Below are 25,670 nucleotides of genomic sequence, written 5' to 3' on the forward strand. Positions count from 1 at the left end.
TCCTTGTACTTAAAAGAAAGTCTTGCCCTTGTCTAGGTCCCTATCCCGGACCCAGAGGAAGACCTGTTCTGAAGGAGGAACAGGGAAAGAATCCCCGGAAGAAAATGACTCCTAGGTTGACAGCAAAGGATGAATTGGAGTAGGGTATGAAAAAAACAATAGTGAAAGGAAAAGTCTTCAAGCAGAAGGAAGCTTCCCCTGGGTGGGGATGGGAGGTGAGTCTGTTTGGAAGTCTTAAAGTCAGTCGGGCTGCAGGCTGAAGGGGCAAATGGTCACTCTAGACTTTTGGATCCAAATTATAGTCATCGTATTCAAACTAGATGAGACATTGAGACAGGGCACTATTTGATTCAGGCAACTGGGAAGTTTACCATAACACAGCTGGGTCCACAGCTTAAAGAGAACCATCACACCCTCCCCTCACACACTCATACACCACCCTCATCTCTACCTTTCTGATACCCTCTTTATGTTTTGGTTTTAACTGATGCTGGACCTATTGTTTCCTGGCGTTCATAAGTTTTCATCATTTGGGAAAGGATGGACCTACCGCATCCAACACCCCAAAGGCAATGTACCACACCTCCTCCTCCTCCTCCTTCAAAACATAAAAAATTTAAACATTCGATGAAGGACTATACTTGGCCCACCTGGAGTCATGTGCCTATTCCTGAACCAACAAACCATTATAACAGAAGAAAGAGGGATTACAATTGGCTGTGTGAGTGTCACATGACTGCCTAGGCGACAGGGACAGGATGTTCTAAGTGGCAGCCATTGGAACCAAACAGAACTGATGTGGGAGTGCGGAGTGGGTCCCTCAGAGGAAAGTTCTGGAGACAGAAGGACCACAGACGTCCACTACAGGCAGAGATGAATGTGGTGAGGTCAGCAGAACCGCCCAGCAGTCCTGCACCTATGTCCCACTGACATCTGCCCACCAAACCCCGGCTTAGAGTTAGCCTTCTGGGTGGTTACCCTCCTCTACCCATCCACATCCCAACTGTGCTTCCACTTCATGGATTAACCCCACTGGTTTCTAGCTTTAAATGCTGTCTTGCCCTTGTCTAGGTCCCTATTCTGGACCTAATTGCTTAAAACAAGGAAGACCCCGGGACACAGAGAAAACCAAGGTTGTACGGTGCCACCAAGGCGTGGGGTCAGGGGAAGCAAGAGCACAACTTTTCCAAGAACTGGCTCTGGGCAGAGGACTTCAGACATGACCCATGGGGTGGGAAAAGTCTCCGAGGCTTGGAAGCACAACCAGGAGAAGGCAGCACCTCCAAAGCATCAGGCAGAAAACCAAAGCAGAAGCCCAAGCCTTAGCATGGATGAGTTCAAGAAAATGACAGTGCCAATGGTAATGGGGCGTGGGCCATAGGATCGTTGTGAGAATAATGCATATAGATCACTGTGCCAATAAGCTCTAAGTAGATGCTGGTTGTTCCTGTTATTTGTCTTTTTCAGAGTAATAATGAGGCTTTATTCCCCCACCCACAATCTCCCCTCCTACCACATAATCACAGTTCTGAGTCTTGTTTTCTTCCTGAAGCTGCTGGCTAAAAGACTCTGGAAGTGGGATTGGGAAGAAATGTTTATTTAAACCAGTGATTCTTGGCCCAGATTGCACATTAGAATCACCCAGGGAGCTTTGAAAGTCCTCATATGCAGACCACAGCCCACACAAGTAAAGTCAGAGTCCCCAGAACAGGGGCCCATGTACCAGTGGTCAAATTTCCCAGGTGTTCCTCCTGGCGACCACAGCTGAGGACTGCTTGGTGAGCATTGTCTTGGGTCAGTGTGCATATACAACTCATCCAGTCTTGGAGAGATAGATGTGAATTTCTTTCCACTTAATTGAAGAGGAATGAGGGGCAGAGGACATAAGTGGTACAGTGAGTTAACATCATGCCTGTTCCAGAAACAAGGAGATAGAAGCCCACCCCGCACGCCACGGAGGGAGACGCACCTCTGGGTCTGTGCGGGGTCATGCGGGGCCTTCTCCCAAGGGCCAAGTTTGTCCCGTTGGTAGCAGTGGCTTCTGTGAAAAGACATAGGAATTCCAGAGGGCCCCAAAGGGTTTTCATGTGCAGTCTGGGAAGGAAACGACAAGAGAAAAGGGTTCCAAACCCACTTCTGCACAGGAAAGCTCCATCCACACCCTTCCACTTCTGAATCTCTGTTTTGAATGTAAGAAGTGACAAGCTAAATGCCCAGTGAGCCCTGCACTGACTAGGAGCAAGAGGATGAGTGGGGGAGATGGTGAAGTCTAAATAAAGGCTGCGATGTAGTGGACAGCACGATGCCAAAGTTACCTTCCTCATTTTGATAAATGTGCCGTGGTCAGATGACACGCTAACTTTGGATGAAGCTGAGGGAAGGGTGCTGAGGAGCTCTGCAACGCTCTCCTCTACAGCCTTCTTATGACAGCTTAATGTCTTTAAAAAATGTAAAGGCTGAAGTTCCAGGCTACTCCCTGTCATAACATCTGAGAAGTCACACAAAGAAGCAGCCCTGTGCCCCAGTAGCTTTCAGATCCTCCAGCTGTAGAGGGCTTCCCTTATGAGAGAGACAGAGAGAGAGAGATAGAAAGAGACAGAGAGAGAGAGAGAGAGAGAGAGAGACAAAGACAGAGAAAGAGAGAGAAGGAGAGGGAGAGGGAGAGGGAGAGACAGAGGAAAACAGAGACAGAGATAGAGGCAGAGACAGAGATGACAGAGATAGAGATGATAGAGATAGAAACAGACATAGACAGATAGAAAGAGGGAGAGAGAGACAGACAGAGTGTGTGTTATGGGTGGTCTAAGTCATTGGGCAGGGCCTGAAAAAGCCCAGAGACTTTTCTTTTGAAGGACTTAGCTGGCATATCCAGCATTCCCTGCAGCTACTCCCACATGGCTTCCTGGAAGATGTGCTGGAGTCCAGGATTACAGGGTAGAGGCGGGGGAGGAAGTGATTCAACATAGGCCCTTTCTGGGCTGAGTAGAGTCCCCGACCAAATTCCTACACTGAAGTCCTAACAACCCCAGTACCTGAGAATGTAACTGCGTCCAGAGGCAAGGCCTTCAAAGAGGTGGCTGAGGTTAAATGAAGTCATACGGGGAGATCCTAATCCGTGGGCCTGTATTTGGAGATAAGGTCTTCAAAGAAGTTGTTCAATTAACAGAGGTTCAAGTCAGGGACCTAAGCCAACCTGACTGGTGCTCTCTTAAGAAAAGGAGACGAGGACATGTGGAGAGATAGCAGAGATGGACACAGAGTGGAGGCCGTGGGAAAACAGCCGCGCAGAGGCAGCCACCCGCCAGCCAGAGAGAGGGTTCTCAGGAGAAGCCAACCTAACACTAGCTTGAGCTGGGACCTTCAGCCTCCAGAACTGTAAGGACATACATTTCTTTGGCCAAAGCCATCCATTCAGCGGGACTTTATTCTGGCAGCTGGAGATGATTAAGACAACCCCTGAGAAATGGTCAGCCTGTGGGCGGTCCTGGAGGAGCGGGGAGAGGGAGTGGGGGTGGGAAGCAGAGAGGAAGGAGGTGGGAACCCTGACCTAAAGAAGAGGCAGAGAAAGCAGGAAGAGAAGAGAAGGAGAGGAAGAGGCCACCTGACCTTGCGTCCACCCAGCGCTGGCCCTACAGGTTGACCAAAATGGAAAACCGCCTAATGCTAGTAGCAGTTGCCCCGAGGGCCCCCAGCCAGCCTGCCCCTACCTCTGAGTCATGGTCCCCCCAGTGCCAGGAGGCTCCAGTCCTTTCCCCAGCCTTCCAGGGCGGGCCGTGTGCTGTGTCCACCACAAACACTTCCACCATCACCTCTGCTGTCACCCCGCCCCTCGAGTTCCCTGTGTGACTTGAGCTGCCTGACTCCCCAGACCTCTGATTTCTTGTCTCTAAAACCCTGGATTTCTGAGTTTTCAGGAAGATCTCAAAAGTATAGATGTCAGTAGAGCAGCTAAGGGGTCCAAGCCAGGGGCCTTTTGTCACTATTAATGCCACTCCTGGTGGCTGGCTGCAGGCGTGGCTGCCAGGAAACAGCGATAACTGCACCTACCTTGCTCTATGAGGTTGCTGGGGGGCAGGAGCGCAGTCATACTGATCCTACCCAGATGCAGCTGGGAGAGGAGCAGCCCTTGGCTGGTGCCTGGAACCCCACTGACTACACCTACTGGCCCCTTTCCATGCCCCTGAAGTCAAGGGACTTCTGTTTCTAGTGAGGCTCCCAGGGGTACCAATCATGAGAAGGGTTTGAGCCCTGAGAATCAGAGAACAGAATCTGGTCCCCTAGGAGGATGGGTCATGGGACGCCACCCCACAGGAGGCCACAGGAGACAAAGCTGGAATTAGGACCACCGAACAGAGAAACTGACACGGTGCTGCTGATGGGGAGTGGGAACGCGACGATGTCCTGAGTGTGCAGCCAGAAAGCCAGATTGATGGAGACCACTAGGAAGCAGACCTGAGCAGGACTTAAATTAACCAAATGGCTTTTCATTTTCACTTGTGAATCTGTCCAAGGCCCAGGCTCCTTATCTGGAAATGGCAGACTCATAGTAAGTGAACCTCTGTGAGTCACTAATCCCTACTAGAACCTGTAGTGGTGATGAAGCCAGAAAGCCTCAAAGGACAAGACAAGATCAGAGTCAAGGACACCTGGATCAGATCTCAACTAGATAAAGATTGTAGCCTCAGGCATCTCATTCCTGGGTGGATTAACTTAATACCTTACTTGGAGAAATCCTTGAGTGGTTCTGCCCTTCTTGAGTACTCCCCTCCCTTCTGCTGATAACCAAATAAATATGGGCCACCCAGAGAAGGTCTTGGTCTTATCCCTGAAAGAATTAAGAATTATATGAGAGGACTTTGATCCTCCTGGAGCCCTGAAATCATTCCATTTGCCTTTTTTATTTAGCCTTTGCCATACACTCATTCAGAAGATTGTGGACTTGATCAGCCCACAATAACTAAGGGATATTATTAACCCCATACCAGATAACCTGAACATGAATCTCAAGGATGCAAGTCATGTGCCAACACTTGACCATGCCCGTGCTAAGCACAGGGCTATATTGGCTATTCAAAAGCCACGTACCCCTAAGGTGGCTCCCATGAAGACGCTGCAAGCCAAAGCCCATTTTGTACATAAGGAAAACTGAGTACATGGGACAGAGAGTGATTTCTTCATGCGAAGTGGAGGCACTGAGATGGAGAACCAAGCCCGATGGACTCCCAAATCTAAGCTGCACCTGTAAAACATTAAATTCTTCATTACATGGGGCAAGTCTGAGCCAAGGTCTTGACCTTGGGCAGCTGAGCAGGACTGGGCCAGGCAGTGACCCTCCTCCTCCAGGCCAGCTGCCTAAAGCTCCGGATGCCAGGCTGTAGGGGTCCAGGAGAGGGGGGAGATGAGAAACGGCAGGTGGCCACTTGCGGGATGTTGGACCCTGGTGACGGACGAAGTGACAAACACCAAGACAATGCGACAGTGTCTACAGTAATTGCTTCCACCACACTGCATGCTGAGCTGCAACATGACCAACAGGGCTGCAGGAGGCACAGCAAGTGGGGAAATTGTTTAACGCTGAAAAGTACTGTGCAGGGAATAGCGGTGTTCTGTGGTAATTACCTCCCGCTCATGGGAGCAGTGAGAGACCCCGGCCCAGAGCCGGAGCTGGGAAGGCCAGAGAGCAGTGACTCCTCCCTCTTCCCTCTCCTCCCCCTCCTCTCCCTCCCCTTTCACTCCTCTTCCTTTTCCTCCCCCTTCTCTTCCTCTACTTTCTGTTCTCCTTCCTCTTCCTTCTCCACTCTGTCACTTCCAGAAGGCTGGACAGCGCTGAGCCTCTGCCTCTTTTGAGGCTCCCGACATATTTAAAATGAAAAGAATACCCAAATAATCACCCAAGAGTCACAGCACATCTCAAGTGAACACATTAACATTTTAACACCTTCGGGGGGGAAAAAGGCAAAGCAATATAATTATACTTTTCATAAGATAATTACAGGAGTTCTGAAATATTATCAATTTTGTGTTCCCTGTGGGCAGTGAGGTCCAGAAATGGGACATAAATTTAAAGTTTGAGAATAAATGACTTCTTTCAAGCCTGGTAGTGGATCTCTGAATACAGCAGTGTGTAAATCTTATTTGGACCTGATGCCGGAAGCTTAAATTGTATTTCTTCAACAAAAATATGTACGTTGTGTGTATTACAGGCACACATACCGGCACTTCTGCACCAGCTAGAGCACATAAATAGTAATGCTACAGTCTTAAAATAACCTTAGGAGAAAGTATTGCGGTCACACACTCCCCGCAACTCTCCAGATGAGGAAGTGAAGGAGAAAAGGACTAGTGCATCCTTGAGGCCCGAGGGGAGGTGAGGTGGGGACGCACATGGGCCTTCCGACCTCCTCCCTCCACCTATAATGACACCGTAGCTGCACAGGTCTAGACCGTGCCCCCAAAGAATGGCGGCGTCACTTCCGCCTCAGCAACAGCAGCAAACGCTGGAATCCTTCCCCTCCTGGGCTGACGCTGCCAGCTGCAACCTGGAGCAGCCCACTGAACTGCTCTCAGGGAAGGTGACTCTCAGGCTGTGCAACCCCTCGCTAGCTCCTGGCTATGCGGCTTCCAAGGGGCCTGGCAGACAGAGCCATGGTCACGATCCTGTCACCCCTGGGATGGCCCCATGGATGACAGCCCTGATGAGATAATTAGGCTGCGATGGACTCCAGCTCAGCCCCCCCCAGAGGAGCTCTACTCACCCCAAAAGCTTCCTCTAGAGGCCCAGTCAAATGTCCTCCTCCCTGAGCTCTGACTCCCAAGTCAGGCCTGTCTCAGCACTCTGTTTTACCTTCCTCAGGACACACTGAGATCCTACATTGCCCCAAGTGTTCCCCATGTACCTCACTGTTCATTCATTTTCTGTCTCTGACCATCAGCAATTAGGCTAAAGAGAGAGAGAGAGAAGAGAAAGAAAGAGAGAGAGAAAGAAAAGAAAGAATGGGGTAGAGAGAGGAAGGAAGAAAAACTAGAAGGAAGGAAAGGAGGGAGATAGGAAAGAAGAAAGGAAGGAAGGAAGGGAGGAAGGAAGGAAGGAAGTGGGGAGGGAGGGCGGGAGGGAGGAAGGAGGAAGGGAGGGAAGAATACTACCCCCCTCTCCTCTAGTGGCTGCACATAGTAGGTATGCAGGTATTTGTGACTGAATGTGGACTCTGGAGAGGAGAGATGGTGGTTCTATAAGTTCACATTCCATATGTAAGCTTTCCAACACGTTAAAGTCACCATGTTGGCACAGCAGTTATTAGGACTAAGGTGAAAAGATCTTAGAGCAACCAGTATGGGAATGGGCAGGTCTGTTGGACACAAGAGTCCACAGAGAAACGTGGGTGGTGAGGCCACGAGAAAGCAGTGAAATGGAGTAAATGCTCTGGGTGACCGCTGACCCCGCCCCTGGCTCTGCCCACCCCTGTCTCTCACACAGACCCACACCCGGCTCTGCCGTTCCAGCGGCTGTGGGGAGACAGGAGCTGAGAGGATGGACTCGTTTGCACTGTCCTGGGAAGAGGCGGAGAGGGCGCATCTGACATCTGCTGTCCGCCAGGCGCTCGGGTTTAGCGCTCTGCGCCTTCAGTACTGGGTTTTGGTCTCCACTGCAGTTGTAACCCCCTCTGCAGAGATGATGAAAGGGAGCTCGGAGAAGCCTCAGGGCTTTGCTCGCTCACACGCAGTCTGGGACTCCGGGGGAGCTGCCCAGGGCTCCCTCGCCCTGCCCTGCAGAGGGGGAAGGAGCCCCATCGCCCTCCTTCATATATGGAGGACAGATGTGCTTCCCATCACACTGTACCAAGTTACCACATGTGGTGACGTGGTACAGTTGGATTATTTTCTAGCTGCGGAGGTCAGAAATCCTAAAATCAAGTGGCCTACCTTCCTACAGGACTGCTAGGAGGGATCTGTCTCCTCAGTTTTGAAGCTTTTATGGGCTGTCTGTCTTCCTTACCTCCTCCTTCATTCTTACTTTGTCTCTCTGTCTCTCCCTCCCTCTCTCTCTCTCTCTTTCAATATCTATCTATCTCTCTCTGATCTTCATCTCTGCCTCTCCTGTCTCCCTCTTGTAAGGACCCTTGTGATCATAGGTAATCCAGGATGATCTCCCCTTGTCAGAACCCTAATTTCATTCCATTTGCAAAGTCTCCTTTGTTAGCAGTGTTAACTGATGTATTCACAAGACCCCAAACCTAAAATGTGCCCATCTTTGGGGGACTATTTATCTGTCCATGACAAACGCTGTAAACATCATCACCTGATTCCATCTCAGTAGGGGATAGAGACATGGAACTAAACTTAAGTCCTGAAGTATTAAAAAAAAAAAAAAAAAGTATCTATACCAAAGAGAAGCCAGGTGAAGTTCAGATGCAGGGAGAAGACAGGGCCACTTAACTGACACTGGGACTCTTGCAGAGAGAGTGCAAAGCTACAAGTCGCTGGTCTAGGCCCTCTCTCCATGTCAACTTATTGCATTGTCAAAATAGTGCTATGAGCTGAGTACTCTTGTTACCCAGCTTCAGAGGTGAGTAAACTGAGGCAAAAGCAGCCAAGAGACTTGCCAGGTACAGCTGGGAAGGAGTGGAGGTGAGATTTGAACCCAGGCCCAGATTTTGACCCCTACACCTTGGAGCTGGGCCTGAACACTTGTCAACTGTTACCCACAAGCAATGTTTATCTTAGCAAAGCCCTTCTTGGAAAACACAGCTCTGTCTAGTGAGGCTGATCACGGGCCAGGCTATGGGGCCAGGCTAAATGCTTCACGTGCATTACTTCACCACATCCTTCCCCGTCGTCCTGGACCCCTCAGCCCTTGTGACGCAGAGTTGACAGAGGACCAGAGGGTGTAATGAAAGAGAAAGTCTCCTACTTCAAAACTCCACCTGGCCTGGTGCTGTGGCACATACCTATAATCCCAGCACTCCAGAAGGCTGAGGCAGGAGGAGCACAAGTTCAAGCCCATCCTAGGCACCTCAGTGATTTAGTGAGACTGTCACAAAGGTAAAATATTTTTAGAAGGCTGAGGACACAGCTCAGTGAGATGACTTTAGGCTTGACCCCCAATACTGCAAAAATAAAATCCTCAGCCTGTTATCACCGCTGCCCCCTGTGACCCAGCCACTTGCTAAGCATCAAAACAGGCCTCTCGGCCTCCCCCAGAGCTCTCTTTGCCTTTCAGCAGTCCCAGAGGGGGCGGGGACCCCATGTCAATAATGTATGACATCCACGAGATAAAGTGTGTCTGTAAATGCTGCCGACAGCAGCTCCTCGGCTGTGCTGAGGTTTTATGTGTCTCAGCTCCGACGAAGGCAGCTCCTGCAGTACCCGGGCCAGTGTGAGGACGTGACCCTCAAAGGTCACAGCAGTCTCCAGGGAGAGGACTGGTGGTGCAGAAGGTGGGGCTGGGGTCCGGGGACACGGTGACAGCCAGCAGTCTCCCTTCCTGTCCCACCCCAGGTCAGCCAAGCCTGACACTGTCTGTGTCAGTTTACATCCTGGTCCCTTCACCCTCCAGGAACTGAAAAGTCTGCAGACAGGGGCTTTAGCCTGGAGGTTTAGGGGTCCCTGGGAGGCTAAATCAGGGTCACTGGCCTTTCAGAGAGAAAGTTCTAACCCAGATCTTCCTTTCTTCCTTCACTCACCAAAATGCACCAGCACCCACACATTGCCAGGCTTCGCCCCAAGTATAGGCAATGAACAGCCACCGAGCTGATGTCCACCCCTTCCAGGGCGCGCCAGAGGTGGGGCGCACAGTGCAAGAACCTTCACAGCAATCTTCAGATGAAGCAATTCGGGAGCAGAGACTGGGTATTCCGTGCCAGCTCACACAGTTTATGAACCACAGAGCTGCCTTCTAAACCCCTTAGTCCTCCCAGCCCTCCGTCTTTGCTTTCAAAGGTTTTAAAGATGTGGAGCCCATCTGATGACTGGGAGCCACATTTGGAAGTCAGAAAAGTAATTTTAAAATAAATCTCAGGAAGGAATTCCCCGCAAAGGAGACATGAGCAGAGTCCAGGTTCTGGCACATAGTAGGAGCCAGGGAGGAAGGTTAGGTGGGAGAGAGGAGACAACAGAGAGAGGCTTTTAATTTTAAAAGTGATCATGTTTCTCTGCTGAAAGAGACAGTGAGGCTGGCAGTTTTATTGTTCAATTGTTTCGTATAGATTTTGAATAAAAAATAAATTGGCTTCTTTTAAAGGGAACAGTCCGAGCGCCAGTGGGAATGGCGGTGAATCATGTGTGACCGCCCTTGGCTTTCTTCCTGGCCTTGAGAACGCTCTGTCTGCAGCCAGCAAGGCTCTCAGCAGCTCTGGAGGAGGTGGGGATGGACCCCTCATTCACCCCGCTCCCCACACCTCCACCCCAGGCCTGGTCCTGGCACCCTGCAGGAGGAATACAGCGCTAGGGGGATTTTTCTACCCTCTGATGCTCCTATTTCAATTACTGTCTTGAACTGCGGGGCCTGTTGTGCGGTGCCCTCTCTGCCTGCTGATTGTCCCTGGAACCTGACACCTGTGCTTCCCATTTGCTCTGGCGTCTTGGTCTCCAGATCTGTCAAATGGGCTGTAATAAAGCCTCACGCCCAGGACTACTGTGAGAATTAAATGAGATGTGGTATGAAGGATTTACCTGCCTTGAAAAAGGGACTCCATGTCACATCTACATAACAGGATGTCATGGCTTTCAGTGAAAGCAGACATCTTCACCAAGCAGAGAGAGAAAAAGGAGAAGTAAGTAGGGGAGACCCAGACCACCCAGGAAACATTGAAAGTGTATGGCCGCTATTCAAATACCTTCTCGGGGAAGCTATTTCCGTACAGATCCATTTATATAGCCCCAAGAGACAGTAAGGGCTAGAAGGGAAAATATAGAACTCAGGATATTTTATTTGTACTAAAAACAAACCAGTTTCAAATGGTTTAATCAATTACCAAGAATTAATTAGCACATGTAACCTTCAAATCCAGCTTCAAGCATAGCGGTATCCAGCTACCAAAAAATGGCATCGGGAACCCAGGTCTCTGCACTGCTTCATTGCTCAAAATGTGGCTTCTAAATGTAGTTTATAGAATCCTCAGGCTTTCTTTCTAGCTGCTCAGGACCCCAATGGTATAGAAAACCTCTTTTCCAATAGGTCCAGCAAAAGACCCATTGCTCATTCTCATTGGGCAAACTCGGGTCACATGTCTGTCCTTTAACCAATCACTGCAGCTGGGGAGAGAGGGATATGTTTATTGGTTTGGTGAGGGTGACTCATCAACTCTTGAGACAGGGGAGATACTGCGGGCATCACTTCTATCAGATTTAGAGTAAGAAAGGAGATTCTCGAAGGAGCATCAGTGTACTGTTTCAGAGGATGGAAAAATGGCTACTGGGCAAACAATGATGACAGAGGGGCCCTGCACTCAGAAGGCTCCTCCGTTCCCATCCACCTACGCCCTCCTCTCTCTGTGCCTTGGACACAACTCCCTCCAGCACCTGCCATGTGGCTGGTGGCCCGTACAAATTATTTCTAGGCTTGCAACAGCCCCATCCAACTATAGAAATTTTTCTGATAGGCTTATGTATTTGTTAGGGTAGTTCTTGCTGATATAACCAAAAAATCCCAAAACTTCAGCGGATTACTAAAATAGAAGTCTGTTTTTCTTCCACATGCAACAGCCTGATGTGGGTGTGCCGGGTTCTAATGATACTGCATTTAAGAACTAACACTCCACGCTCTACCTTGGGTCCTCACCATCCCAGAGGACCTCGGGGTCTTCTTCACCCTGTGGGACACTCAGAAAAGTGACACAGCCAACCCCACCTACTTCTTAAAGGTCCTTCGCCAAAGGTGACCATCCGCAGGACCCCTGCAGTCGGGTTTGGTGGACACGGTTGTATGACTAGAGCTGGAGCAAAGAACCTGAGCAATGAAGTAAATAGTAGCCTCCCCATAACAGTCCTACACTATACCCAGGGGAGCTCGTATTTCCTGAACTGTAACTGGCTATCTCTGTCACAGCATAATGGTATCATTTTATTATAAGCGCTAGTCACAGGCAAATTGCCTTTTACGTTGATTTATGCTGTAGAGAGTCTCCATGAGCGAGCACCCACTGATCAGTTTCCCAGTGATCGTGGCTGTGTTCACCACCAACACATAGACTGCAGCAAAGCCAGGCACTGCCAGTCTCCAGCGGGGGAGGGGGGGGCATCCCCTCCGGTTCTAAGTGCTGGAATCCTGAGGCTTAGCCGCAGGAAACCTTCCTTGCAACGGATCTGGTCAGCAGGGCTTTCTGCTTCCCACGGCACACATGGGCTTCACTTAACCGGAGTGTCCAAAATATCCCTTCTAACAATTTGTGAAAATGAAAGCTCCCTCCACCCAGTCTGCCACTTACAAAGTCCGATAACAAGTGTCGTTGTGAGTGTGTGATCACATGGACTACACCGTGGGGCTGAAGTAAGAGCTCGTCTGCATGAAATGATTGCACAACACCTAGTGTCTCCCAAGCTTCCCTCAGTGAATAAGGTAGTGGAGATGGATCTTGGTCTGGCTCAACTTTCAGTGGCACCCAGAAATGGCAGCAGCAGGGCACAGGGGTTAAGAATCCAAGCTCTAGGTTCCCAGATCCATCTCTTATTCACCCAGTGCCCTTGAACACACTGCTTAACCATGCTCAGCTTCGGTTTCCTCCTCTGAAAACTGGAGTGACAGTGCCATCCCCTCCTAAGATCATTGTATTCAGCACAGAGAAGATGGTTAGCACAGTGCCCGGAACGTGGGATGCATCAGTAAACAGCTAACTTCGTGGTATAGTGTTCACCTCATTGATTGCTTATGTCTACACACTACATTCTCCAAATTTGGGACATGTTAGTTCAGGAGCCATTAAAGGGACCAGCTTCAGAGAGCACCATGAGAGCCAGCTTTGAGGTCTTGAACTGAGAAAATACAGGGGAGGTACAGAGCTGGCTGCCCCTTGCTCCCAGGAGCCTGCACTCCTAGCAGTGGAGCCATCAGACCTGACTGCAGAGGACTTGACAATGGTTATTTTAGGGTCGTGACCTTTAAGAAGTAGGTAGAGTTGTCTTTGTCCCTTTAATGTATGCCCTGCGGGATGCAGAGGACTCGGAGTCCTCCAGGATGGTGTGGACCCAAGGTGGAGCCTGGGTTGCTGGTCCTTACATTCAGTATCACCAGCGGCCAGGTACATACCACGTTGTTACACGTGACCGGGTAACATCAGGTTATTGCACATGGAAGAAAAAATGTTTTGTGCTACAGTAAGTCGGTGGAATTTGGGGTTATTTGTTGCATCAGCCTTTGTGTGAGAACTGGGAAGGCCCTGTTCCCTTGAGAATCCCAACCTGAGTACTGGACCAGCAGGAGGGGGCACCATGAGGAGCTTGTACATCTGCCCCAGCCTCTATGTCCACTACACACACGTGCACACACATATACACAGAGTGTGTGCACACAACTGCAGGCATGCACGCACTGCACACACACATACACATATTGTATTACGGTAGCAATTCCACTCCTTGGAACTTGTTCATAGAAAAATCATTGGATCGGTACATGAGTTTTTATGAATAAGGATACTTATAATGATGGAAACCACCTAGCGATCCAACAATAGAGGACCTGTTAAATAAGCATGCTAAGCCCATGGCACTGTGCACCTATTTAAAAATGCTGATCTCAATTTATTGATATAGAAAGACATTCTTGATCCGGCATTTAGCAGAAAATTAGATTTAAATAAGTCTCGATTAAGAAAGCAGTTTTCTAGCATTTGCTATCGAACTTATTATAGCATGTACTGAGGACTTGACGCATATTAATCCAATTTAATCTTCATGACGACCCTGTCACCCAAAACTTGTGGTGATAATGCTAGGGAGTGAAGGAGGGCAGAGAACAGATGCTTTAAGGGTATTTCTGAGCTGTGGCCCAGCCCAGGAAGGGCTATTCATTTTTCTTGTTACAAGAAAGTAAACAAAGCAAGTAAATACATCCCTATCTCTTTAAGCCTGTGTTAAGTTTTCTGTTAATTGCAACCAGACAGGATCCTAACTCACACAATTTGTAAACGGCAAGGATGGGCTCTAAGCACGCTTGTAAAGGTGGCAACCCAGAACTAAAAGCACAGAAGGAGAACGAGAACCAGGATTTTCTCTGGGCTACACTGACCCAGTGTATTCTTTAAAAGGCACAAAAATTCCAATCCTCCTCGCCCAGCCATGGACACCGTCACCTCCTGTCTCATACCCACTATGCCGCCTGGCCTGCTCCCTGGTACAAGACCCACAAGTCCTGGGAAGCCCGGACACTCCCCAGGACGCCTCCTGGCTGAGCACATGGCCCAGCCAGGTTCCCTGGAAGAAAGACACTCGGCATCTCTTCTGCTCATTGCAATTCAGTCACGTCAAAGTAACCCACAGGATCTGAATGCAATTTTCTCATTGAATTATGCTAAATCCTTCAGGGAAGGAGGTGAAATTATTTAAAACCTATAAAAACTAAAGCAACATTCTGGCTCTATATTTTAACTTTCTGATCATTATTTAGAGTTAACCTTTTCTGCCGCTAAATCACAAACCCAGTCTGCTGTATATCAGGCGGTATAGGCCATAAGGCATGGGGGCGGGTGGAATACCCAGGCAGAGAGGAGGTGTGAGGAGAACCCCTTAGGCTCAGGCAGATAATAGAAACCAGGGTGCCATTTTGCTCTTGGAAATCAAAGGTATCAGGAGGTGATTCATTGAAGCAACGAAAGAAAATGAGTTGTAGCTGCGTTGTTATAAATATTACAGCGATAGATTAGGAGTGAGGTGTGTCTCCGTAGCATAATGCGCTGACTGGGGGTTAGAAATCACGATGCAGGCAGATGAGAGACAGAATCCTGCGCCTAGGTCCTCAGGAAATTATTTATTCCCTCTGAGCCTCCATCTCCCTATCCATAAAATGGAAAAAATAATAACTTATTCAAATAGGAGATAAGCATGCCTATTTCTCCTCATCTTTAAAAGGAAGACAGCAAAGAACAGAGCAGTTTGGTGACCCACTGCTGCCATCAGAGGTAGCAAAGCTGGGCTCAGGTTTAGGGGGCAGCTGCAGAGACGGGGTCTGCCAAATCAATGCACATACGGGAGAACTGAGTGCTTAACTGGGTCCTGCGCAGATGCCTGGTGCTTGGTAATGCTACAGAGGCAGTTTTTGAAATTTTATTTGTGTGGACTTTTATTTATCATCAAATATATATCATTCATATAAATAGGTTATATTAATAATCTTATCAACACATCAGAAAAAATTCCCATTTATTATTTTTCCAGAACAGCCTAAACTGAAACCCCCAACAGCTTGTCTGCTCCTTCTCTGATGCTCTTAGAAGCCCCTGTATGTTGCTTCTGTGGCACTGAAATGCAATTGATTAGCCATGCGACCGGCTGTTTCAGAAGCAAATTCCAGCGCAGCACCGTGAGCTTCACGAGGACAGAGGCTTGGCCTCTGTCGTCCACTTCCCAGGTCACGCATGACCTCCGGTACATTCTCATTCAACAACACTCGCTCGTGCCTCTTCCCTTCCGAGGACATTCCGGGACTGCAGGGTCCTTGCCCCATGTTTGTATATCAAGCAAAAGGCTTCCAGGAAGACGGCAGAGTGGTGAGCAGCAGAGAAAGAGCCTCTGGAGATTTGGTATATGGACACTGAATATGGGAACTCAGGGAAGGAAAGAAGAGGGGCAGTGGGTCCCCTGGCCCCAGGAAGGATCTGAAGCTAGAACTGAAGCCACAAGGAGAGTGAAGAGGGAAATTTCAATGAAGAAAAAGGAGGTGGCAGCCGCCGGAGCCTTCTCCCTGAGTCGGGACTCACTGCATGGGAGGAGCGGTTCAAACCTGTGGACACATGGTGACCCCAGAGGCCTCCACGGAGAGATGCAGCAGTGCAGTGGAGCACTGGACGCCATGGACTCACTGGCTGGTGAGTGGCATGGATTTGGCCGGCCTGTGGGAGAGGACAACTGGCCAGGAGCCATCTTGGAGAGGGGCCAACTGAGGTTGGAACTCAGAATAAACGCTCAGCGGCTCCCGGCTGACTTCAAGCCCGTACAAGGCGCACTGACTGCTTGAATAGGGGTCTTGTCCCAGCCTCCTGGCCAGAAACCAGCCTGAACTTCAGGGGAAATGAAGGTGCAGCTCCCTGAGAGTATCCACTACCCTACCATAAAGCTACTGCTGGATTGCTGTGATAAATCAATAAAGATCTGGAGTGTCTCCTCACACTGTCTACCAGTGATAGGAGAGACAAACCCTGACAGGGACATTTCTCTCTGTCTATCTGTCTGTCTGTATGTCTCTCTCTCTCTCTCCCCCCCCCCATCTCTCTTTCTTTCTCCTTGTTTTTGAGCTTTTTTGTTTGCTTGTTTTTTCCTTCTTCACTGTTTGATCTCATTTCTCTGAATGTGAACGTGGTTTCTAGGTTTCCGTGGTTGTTGTTCTTTCTGTTCCTCCTTTTCCGTCTTCCTTCTCTCTTTCCAGCTTCTCTTCCGCACTAGTTTCCCAAAGTTTGCCTGACCTTCCTTTGTCCTCCAGCCTTGGTTCTAATCTCCTGCTCTATTTCAATTGCTCTATTTTTTCCCCTACCTCCTTTTAAATTTTCTCCCCTGAGAGTAAAACTGGCATATTGAGGGCTTATGTACTGCACACAGTTTTCTGGTTTGTTTTAGATTTTGTTATATAACCACAAATCCAGTTCATACAGTTAAAGGTGGCAAATGAAAGGTGGCAGTTTGTTGTTTTCTAGGCTGTGTTTGATGCTATTGTTATTGCTGCTTTTACCCCTCTATATCAAGCAAGTCTTTGTCAGCTCAATTTTTGCTTTAACAAAAATATCATAGGAAGAGTAGCTTAAACAATATTTGTTTGTCACAGTTCCAGAGGCTAAAACTCCACATTCAAGGCAGCAGCAGATCCAGTGACTGGTGAGGGCCCCCTTCCTGGTTTGTAGAGGGCCATTTGCCTGTTATATCTTTATGAGACCCAGAGAAAAATGATCACTCTTGGGCTTCTTCTTATAAGGGTACTCATCCCATTCACAGTGTCTCTTTCTAGTGGCCTAATTAACTCCCTAAGGCCTCACCTCCTAATACCATCACAGTGGTGGTTAGGGTTCCCACATTCGGAGTTTGGGAAGCACAAATATTCAGTCCATAACAACTGATGTAAGTGGCTGGAGAACTATAAAACGGGAAAGGGCAAGGGTCTGCTGGAGGTGGGAGCTATTTAGGCCGGAGATGTCAGAGAATATCTGTTAATGAGGGGGCCTGAAGAAGCAGGTGGATGGGAGCAGTCATGAAAACACCTGCCAAAAGCCTTTTCAGGCAGAGGCTACAGCAAGTGTAGAGGTCCCAGCAGGCATGTGCGTGGCGTGTTCAAGGTCAGTGTGGGGAATGGATCGGGTCTGGTTTAAGAAGTAGAGGTGACGAGGTGGAAAGAAAGATAAGGGACAGGTAACAGATCAACAATTATGTGAAGAAACAGGCAAGGGGCAGAGACATTACCTGGTTCCTTTCTCTCCATGTTGATAGATAATAATCAAGTGAGTAACGAAGTGCAGGGTTGGTGGAACACTGATGAGCTGTGTTGTACGAGCTACTACTGCACATCTAATCTCCGGCCTGATGAGATGGATAAAGCGTGGCCACAGTCTCCAACACTGGATCACAATATCCAAAGGGCTGTTATGAAGAAAAGGAGTTGAGTTAGCTTGAGACAATGTTCAGAGGCAGTCGGGAATCAACGTATGACTCTTACATGAAAGCAAATTTCAGTTCAAGAAAGAGGCAAACATTCAAATAAGGTAGAGGCCAGATTTCTGCTGGCTGGGAAGATGTAGTAGATATACTTTTCACTTTTCCTCCTGCTAATTATCAATGAAAGCCCCAGATATTATATATAAAATGAACATAAAAAGACTGAAAGGTACAGAAAAGAAGACAGACCAGCTACAGAACTTGGGACCCAAAGAACAGCACAATTAAGTTTCTTGGTTGGTTTCTTTTCCCTTCCTATAAGTCAGTCTTGGAGTTGATTAGGCAGCAACCTAGAAAAACCAAGAGCCTGCTCTCTTTAGCTAAAGTACCAGAAACAGAACAGCCTTATAAGATAGAAATCTTTCAGGCAATAACCATGGTATTGCAGCCAGATAGTACAGGGGGAAAACAAAAACCATACCAAAACAGTTTTTCCATCACCTACACCAACAAATACCAAGAGGACAGCCTACACATCTGTGCTTTGAAGCTGTGACAAGGCACCCCAGCACAGACATTAGGGCAATCGGAGGAGGCTGGGACCTGGTGGGGATTTCCCTTCCCCTCCATGGTGTCTGTGGAAACCACTAGGCACTCTGCACCCCCACTCACACAACACAGTCACCGGGCACCTCCCACTTCCCTTGTAGGGTGGAGCCAGAAGTTTCAAGACCTCTCCATTTCCAGCAGGAACAAAGCCACCTGCAGAACTAGGTCCTTGGAAACCTTCAGGGTATCCAGAACTCTATCTCCATACAACAATAATAAGGAGCCACCCCCAGGTGACAGAAGAGGCTGAGGGAGTACCTGAGCTTCTGCCTTCACCTAGTAGTAAGGAGATTTTGAACTGCTTCCATGGCTGGAGTGGTGTCAGAGAAAGTCAACTAAAACAGAAGTCTGAAATAAGAAGTCTCTCTTAACATAACACAAAAATGTCCAGGATTCAATAGAAAATCACTCCCTGTACCAAAAGCCAGAAAGATCTCAAAATGGATGAAGGGAAAAGGATAATCAATAATTGCTAAACCTCAAGATGACACAGATGATAGAATTATTTGACAAAAATTTTAAAGCATAATAAAAAAGCCTCAGGGGCAATTACTAGTATATAAGAAAAAAATCAAGAACTTGAAAGCCTTTCAGAAAGAAAATATACAGAAAAATTAAATAGAATTTTGAAACTAAAAAAATGCAATAACCAAAACTGAAACTAACTAGGTGTACTCAGTTCAAGAATGAACAGGACAGAGGAAACATCAGTGAATGGGAAGATAGAATGATAGAGATTACCGGTCTGAGAAACAGAGAAAAAATGACTGGAAAAAAATGAGCAAAGCCTCAGAGACTTGTGGACTGTGACAAAAGATCTTGACACTGAAGATCTGGAAAGACAAAGAAAAGACAGAGATTTCTTTTAAAGTACTTCAAGAAATAGTGACTGAAAATTTATAAACTTTGACCAAAAAAAATGTAAATTTACAGGTTCAAAAAGTGGAATGAACTCCAAATAAGATAAACTCAAACAAATTTATGTGAAGACATCAGAATTAAACTTCCAAAAACTAAAATGGCAAAATACCTTGAAAGCAACTAGAGAAAACTATGCATTACCTAAAGCAGGGGGTGGGGAATCTAATGACAGTGTATTTCTCACCCAAAACTATGATGACCAGAAAGAAGTGGTACAATGAATTTTAAGAGCTAAAACAAAGAACTGTTATTGAGGCTCTTATACCTACAGAAAATATAGACATTTCGAAGAGTAAATCAAGACATTCTTGGGGCTGGGGATTTAGCTCAGGGGCACAGCGCCTGCCTGGCAAGCGCGAGGTCATGAGTTCGATTCCCAGTACTGGAAAAAAGCCAAAAAAAAAAAAAAGACATTCTTAGATGGGGAAAAAAACTAAGGGAGCTTGCAAACAAGACCTATCTCCAATGAATGTCTATGGAGATTCTCTAAACATGAAGGAAAAGATAAACAAACCTTGGAACAGTAGGAGGAAAGTGTATAATAAGCAAATATATGGGTAAACATGATATAATTTCCTTTTCCCCCTGAGATTTCTAAATTGAGGTTGTCATTTCAAGCAAAAATTATAACTCTGCCTGATACAATTCCAAATATGTGTGGAGAAAATATTTAAGATGACCGTATTATAAACAGGGAGGGTAAAGGATGTAAAGGGAGAAAAGGTTTCTACACTTCACTCAAACTGATAACATGGTGATCCACCAATAGGCTCTGACAAATTATGTGTATATATAGTAATACCTACAGCAAGAAATAAAAATCTATACAAAGAAATACTCTCAAAAACAGCACACAGGGCTGGGGATTTAGCTCAGCAGCATAGCACCTGCCTGGCAAGTTCAAGGTCCTGAGTTCAATTCCCAGTACCAAAAAAAGCACATTTAAATCAAAATAAATTTGTGAGTATGATCCAAGTAACCTAGCCAAAAGCAGGAAAAAGAAAACATAAATTTCAAATAGGGAACAAACAGAAAACAAAAACTAAAATGTTCAATTTAAAAACTAGCTTATCAATAATCACATTAAAGGTAAATAATCAAAATGTAACAGTTAAAATATGGAGATTATTACAATGAATTTTAAAATATGACCCAACTAAATCTTGCCTTGAAGAAACTCCCTTTTAGCCAGGCATAGTGGCACATTCCCATAATCTCAGTATTTGGGAGGCTGAGACAGGAGGACCACCACAAGTTTGAGGTCAGTCTGGGTTACATAATGAGTTCAAAGCCAGTTTGAACTACATAGTAAGACCCCATCTAAAAATAAACAAAAAACCTCCCTTTTAACTGAACAGTATTGATACATTGAAAGCAAAATCATGGAAAAATACACGTCATAAAATCATTAGCCAGAAGAAAACAGAAGGGATTCATGTTAGTATCAGCAAAATACCAATAGGAGGACAAACAAAAGAAAATTATCAGAGATGGAAAGGCACATGATATGAGAATAAATAAAGCTATAGCAATCCTAAATGTAGATCTACAAAATAAAAGCACTGTAAAATATATACAACAAAGTCTAACTGAATTGAAAGGAAAATTTAACAAATACACAATCATAGCTGGTGATTTCAACCCTCCCTTCTCAGCAACTTAGAAAATAACCACACGGTACATCAGCAGGGAAGTAGTAGAAGTCAGAACCATCAACCAACAAAATTTAATGGACATTTATGAAACATTACACTCAACAACAGTGCATATTTTTTCAAGTACTCGCAAAAGACATACCCAAATAAATCATATTCTAATACAAAAACTGTAATGAGATGCTACTATAAATCACCAAAAGGACTAAAACACACAAAAAATGATGACACAAAATGCTGGTGAGCATACAGAGAAACTGAATGATCCAACGTTGTTTTGGGGAACGTGGAACAGGACAAGTGCTATGGAAAATAATTTGATGGGTTTTAAAAGTAAACATGTGATTACCAGATGACCTAGAACATCTCTCTAAGCCTTTATCTTACAGCAAAGAAGACAAATTCACCTGTCCGTAACACCTCCATTTGTGTTAGCCCAAATCTGGAAACAATCCTAATGTCCTTCAACTGGTGAATAATCAAACCAACCATGCCACATCCATCCCAAGGAAAACTTTTGTAAAAGGAAAGAACAACTGGGATGGGGGAAAGGAGAAAAAGAAGCGATAGATAATATATAGATAGAGATATAGAAATATAGATATGTAGGTATATATACAGATAGAGATAAATATCTGATAGCTAAGATAATGTACTACTAATTTCTAGTGGCTTATTGAAAGGAACAATTAATGTTTAACTGTTTGATCACTCTTGCACTCTTACGTCTGGTAATCTGAGCAACTTGGTTGCCGATAACAATATGTAATATAACAACCACTGTTAATTTCTTATCTTGTTTTGAAATTGTGCATCATTTTTACTATTTTTGTGTTGTTTTGGTTTTGTGTTTGTTATTGTTATTTTGTTTTTGGTTTTTTCCTTTAAAATAAAAAAAAGAAATATTGAGATGCACAACAGCCTAAATCAATTGTCGCAGAACTATGCCCAGGGAGCCCACCCAAAATGTGAGCTACTGCATGACTGTATTTTTATAAATCATAGGCCAGAGGAGTGAACCTGAAGATTGAACTCAGGTGCTTTGTATTGGGATACATCTCCAGTCTTTTTTATTTTTTGTTTTGGGTCTTACTAAGTCACTAAGCTTCCCTGGCTAGGCTCAAATTTGTAGTCCTCCTGCTACCCTCCGAGGACTCTAGGATCACAGGCAAGCACCCAAAACTCCCAGTTTATGACTATGTTTATACAAAATCCTTGAAATGACAAAATTATAGAAGTAGAGAACAGATTCATGATCCGGGAGTGGAGGTGGAAGGGAAGACAGAACAGCCATCCAAGGACAACTAGTGAGATCTTCAAGGTGATGAGAATGTTCTGCATCTTGACTGTATCAATGTCCATATCGTGGCTCTAATACTGGACTATAGTTTTTTTCCATTGGGGAAACTGAGTAAAGTATACAGAGCCTCTCTCTGGATTATTCTGTACAACTGCCTACGAATCTACAGTTATCTCAAAGTAAAAATTTTAATTTAAAAGACACTGCTAGTAGTCCAACCTTGACCTAGTGTGATACATGAGAACATAGTCACTAGAGGTGTGGATAAAAAATGAACTTCAAGGTCATTCTATTGTCCCTCAGCCTGGCAGAGATGAAAGAAGAAGTGCTCTAGTCCAAAGGGCCGGGAAGAGCGATCACAACTTTCTGCTGCAGGCAAAATGAAGTAAATAACAATAGCCATGCAGCAGAATGGGCATCATTTAGAATCTGCAGGCCCCCAGGGAAACTGAGTCTTGCACCATCCCCTCAGAAAGGACATCACAGTCTCTCCAGTGAGTTTCAGCAGGTGCAGCAGCTGCAGCAATACCTGGTAAATATCTTGCTGGCTTAGGAGAGCCCATGAAACAAGAAGCATTGTATTGACCTGGTTTGGGTTGGGTTGGGTTAGTTTGGGTTGGGTTAGGTTGGGGTGGGTTGGGTTGGGATGGTGGTTTGGCTGGGTTGGGTTGGGTTGGGGTTTTTTGCAGTGCTAAGGACTAAACCCAGGACCTTCACACTGAGCTACAACCCCAACTCCTTTTTTAGTTTTTATTTTGAGACAGGGTCTCTCTAAGTTGCCCAGGATAACAGTTGTGCACTACCACACCTGGCTTTGAGTTATGCTTTAAGGAGACATCTAGATGGAGCCCACATTCTCTGTCTCTCTCTCTCTCTCTCTCTCTCTCTCTCTCTCTCTCTCTCTCCTTTTCTGAGACAAGGTCTTGCTCTGTAATTCAGGCTGGCTTTAAACTCACTATGTAGCCCAGGCTGGCCTTAAACTCAGTTATCCTCCTGCCTCAGCCTCCTGGGATTACAGGCGTGCACCACCACACCTGGCACATTCTTCTCTTTCAAACATAGTATTTGTTCTTGCACTTCAATAACGGTAATTTAAGCAAGCTGCAGCTACCTGGTGACTGAAAAGAGCAATTGTATTTGCATTGTGAGACGGTGAAAGGCCCTGTGTGCCCAAAGGGACTGGTTTGGGACATGTACTTGGCCCTAATGGCCCTGGACCAGGATTCCATGCACACTGTTGTCTGAGAGCTCTTCATGCTGCTCGAAGAGTCTGCCTGAGGATGGAAGCAACAGAGAGAGGAGAGCTGAATGATGAAGAGAGAGACTGAATCCTACCCTCACTTCGGATCTGGACCAAATCATCCCTGAAGCTACTCTTTGTCTTTTCTGTTGAAGGAACTGACAAACTCCCTCACACTGAAGCCATGATGGGTTATTTTCATCCCTTGCAACCAAGAGAGTCCTAACTGATGGACATGGCTTGGTGCATGAGCTCTGGTCACCAGGGGAATGGTCATCATGAGGATGCATCAGCAGAATGCTGGCTCTGGAAGGAGGTATGGAACAGATTTCCTCTAAGGTATCTGGAGCAGCTGAAGCTGGAAAGTAATTACACATGCAGGGCGAACCAGCCCAAGAACACCAGAGCTCCTCAAAGTGCGTAAACAAGCCAGTTGAGCTCGTTAACTGCTGGGCAGCCAGGCTGAAATTAGTCAACCTCTTGAGGGTCTGAATAAGCACTCTCCTGTCCTTGGGCAGTTCCTCTTCTCCACTCAGGAGAGAGAGGACCTCTGCCTGACCCCAACTTTTGGCTCTTGTCTATTTTTTCCTCATTCTTGTGGCCGTTCCTTTCCAGAGTACGGAAAGAACCCAACAGATCCATACAAAGGTGTTTTCTGCCTGTAGTTTTAGGACTCTTTATTCTATAGCTGGGGAGAGTAAGAGAATTTCCCAGAAAAACAAGTCAGCCCCATGATCCCTCGCTCTACCGATGCAGGTAAGGTCTTTCTGACAGCTTCTGACTGTGGACTGCCACTTCCCACCTCCTCCGCCAGAGTTCTCTGTGGCTGGTTCTTTCTCACCATAGCTGGAGGTCACCTGCTCAGTGAGGCTGTCCCTTACTGCAGAGTATGAACTGCCCAGTGGGACGCTCATGCAAGGTGCTTGCTGGTCCATTACCATGTCTCGTTTCTCTCACAGCATGTTTACAGTCTGGAATCACCTTACATTTCTCTCATTATTCAAGAATCCATCCCCACTAGGCTGTAACCTCCTTGAGAACTGGGACTCCAACTGCACTGATATGTCCTCTGGCATGGTGAAAGGAAAGAGGGAGGGAGAAGATGCCAAGGACTGTAACCAGGGACTGTTATCCACTGAGGTCTTTCTGTCCCCAGCAGGGACCTCAGAGCAATCCCTACTAGTTCAGAGGTCCTCCATGGTATTAAGCCCCTGTTGGCCACAGAGGTAACAGGCTTTTTAAAGCTATCTTTACTGACTTGTCTCACAGACACACCCAGAAGTGTGCTTTACTCATTTCCTAGGTGTTCTCCATCCAGTCAAGGTGATAACCAGGATTAACTATCACACCTCCTAAATGAAGTAACATCTCCCATTCTCAGATGCTGCTTCCCAGGGACCCTTAATTAAGAAATTCTCAGGCAGATCCAGATCTATACAAGGACACGGGTGTGAATTTTCACCATGGCTTTACTCATAGTGACATGAACTGAGAACTAACCTGGGTGTCCAACATGAGGGGAACAGACACTATGACAAAAACCAGCTATAGTAAAATAAGTGGGAGAAATACAGCATGGGAAGATGTCCAACACACAGCAGGGGGAAAGAGCAGAAACAGGAAAAGAGTTACAGCATTAATATTATTTTTGTAATTAAACACATACACGGTTAAAAATGAACATTACCTATTTCTCCAAAATGCACCTACATAAGAAAATGTTTAAAATACAGGTGAGTGGCTGTCTCTCCAGGAGGAATTAAATGAGAGGATAGATGAGCGATAAAGGAAAATAAATAATAATTCAACTACCTGGTTGGCAAGCCACAAAGTGACAAATTTGGTTAATTTACCTCTGTGCAATTGAACTAAATATAAAAAGAAGGTGCTATTAATGCAAGTCCATTACCATTCCCATCTTGTCTGAATCACTCTGCTCACTTTCCCAGACATGCTTTTCCAGAAGTACAAGTGGCCAGGCAAAGTTAAAGGAAGAAGGGACGATGGACAGATTGCGATGGCTTGTCGTTGTTTGGGTCTTTGTGGGGTTTTGAAGATGGGAGGGGCTTGGGTATAAACAAGAGTTGACTGGACAGCCCTGTGAGCAGCACAGCACCCCAGCAGCATGGAAGTCCAGGTGACCACACAATTCTACTTC

The 25,670-nt window shown here is 46.5% G+C and overlaps 1 protein-coding gene across 1 annotated transcript in view; it reads left to right on the top strand.

Annotated features, from left to right (window-relative positions):
- The first annotated feature begins 6,458 nt into the window (after window positions 1-6,458).
- Window positions 6,459-25,670, top strand: part of LOC102015965 (chromosome unknown open reading frame, human C16orf82) — a 57,545-nt gene continuing 38,333 nt past the window's right edge. Inside the window, exons 1-2 of the mRNA XM_013504745.1 lie at window positions 6,459-6,572; window positions 7,475-7,623. Of these exons, the coding sequence (XP_013360199.1) occupies window positions 6,459-6,572; window positions 7,475-7,623 (263 nt within the window). The remainder of the gene's footprint in view (window positions 6,573-7,474; window positions 7,624-25,670) is intronic.

Source organism: Chinchilla lanigera, unplaced genomic scaffold, assembly GCF_000276665.1.
Source record: "Chinchilla lanigera isolate Chin_1 unplaced genomic scaffold, ChiLan1.0 scaffold00092, whole genome shotgun sequence".
Classification (NCBI taxonomy): Eukaryota; Metazoa; Chordata; class Mammalia; order Rodentia; family Chinchillidae; genus Chinchilla; species Chinchilla lanigera.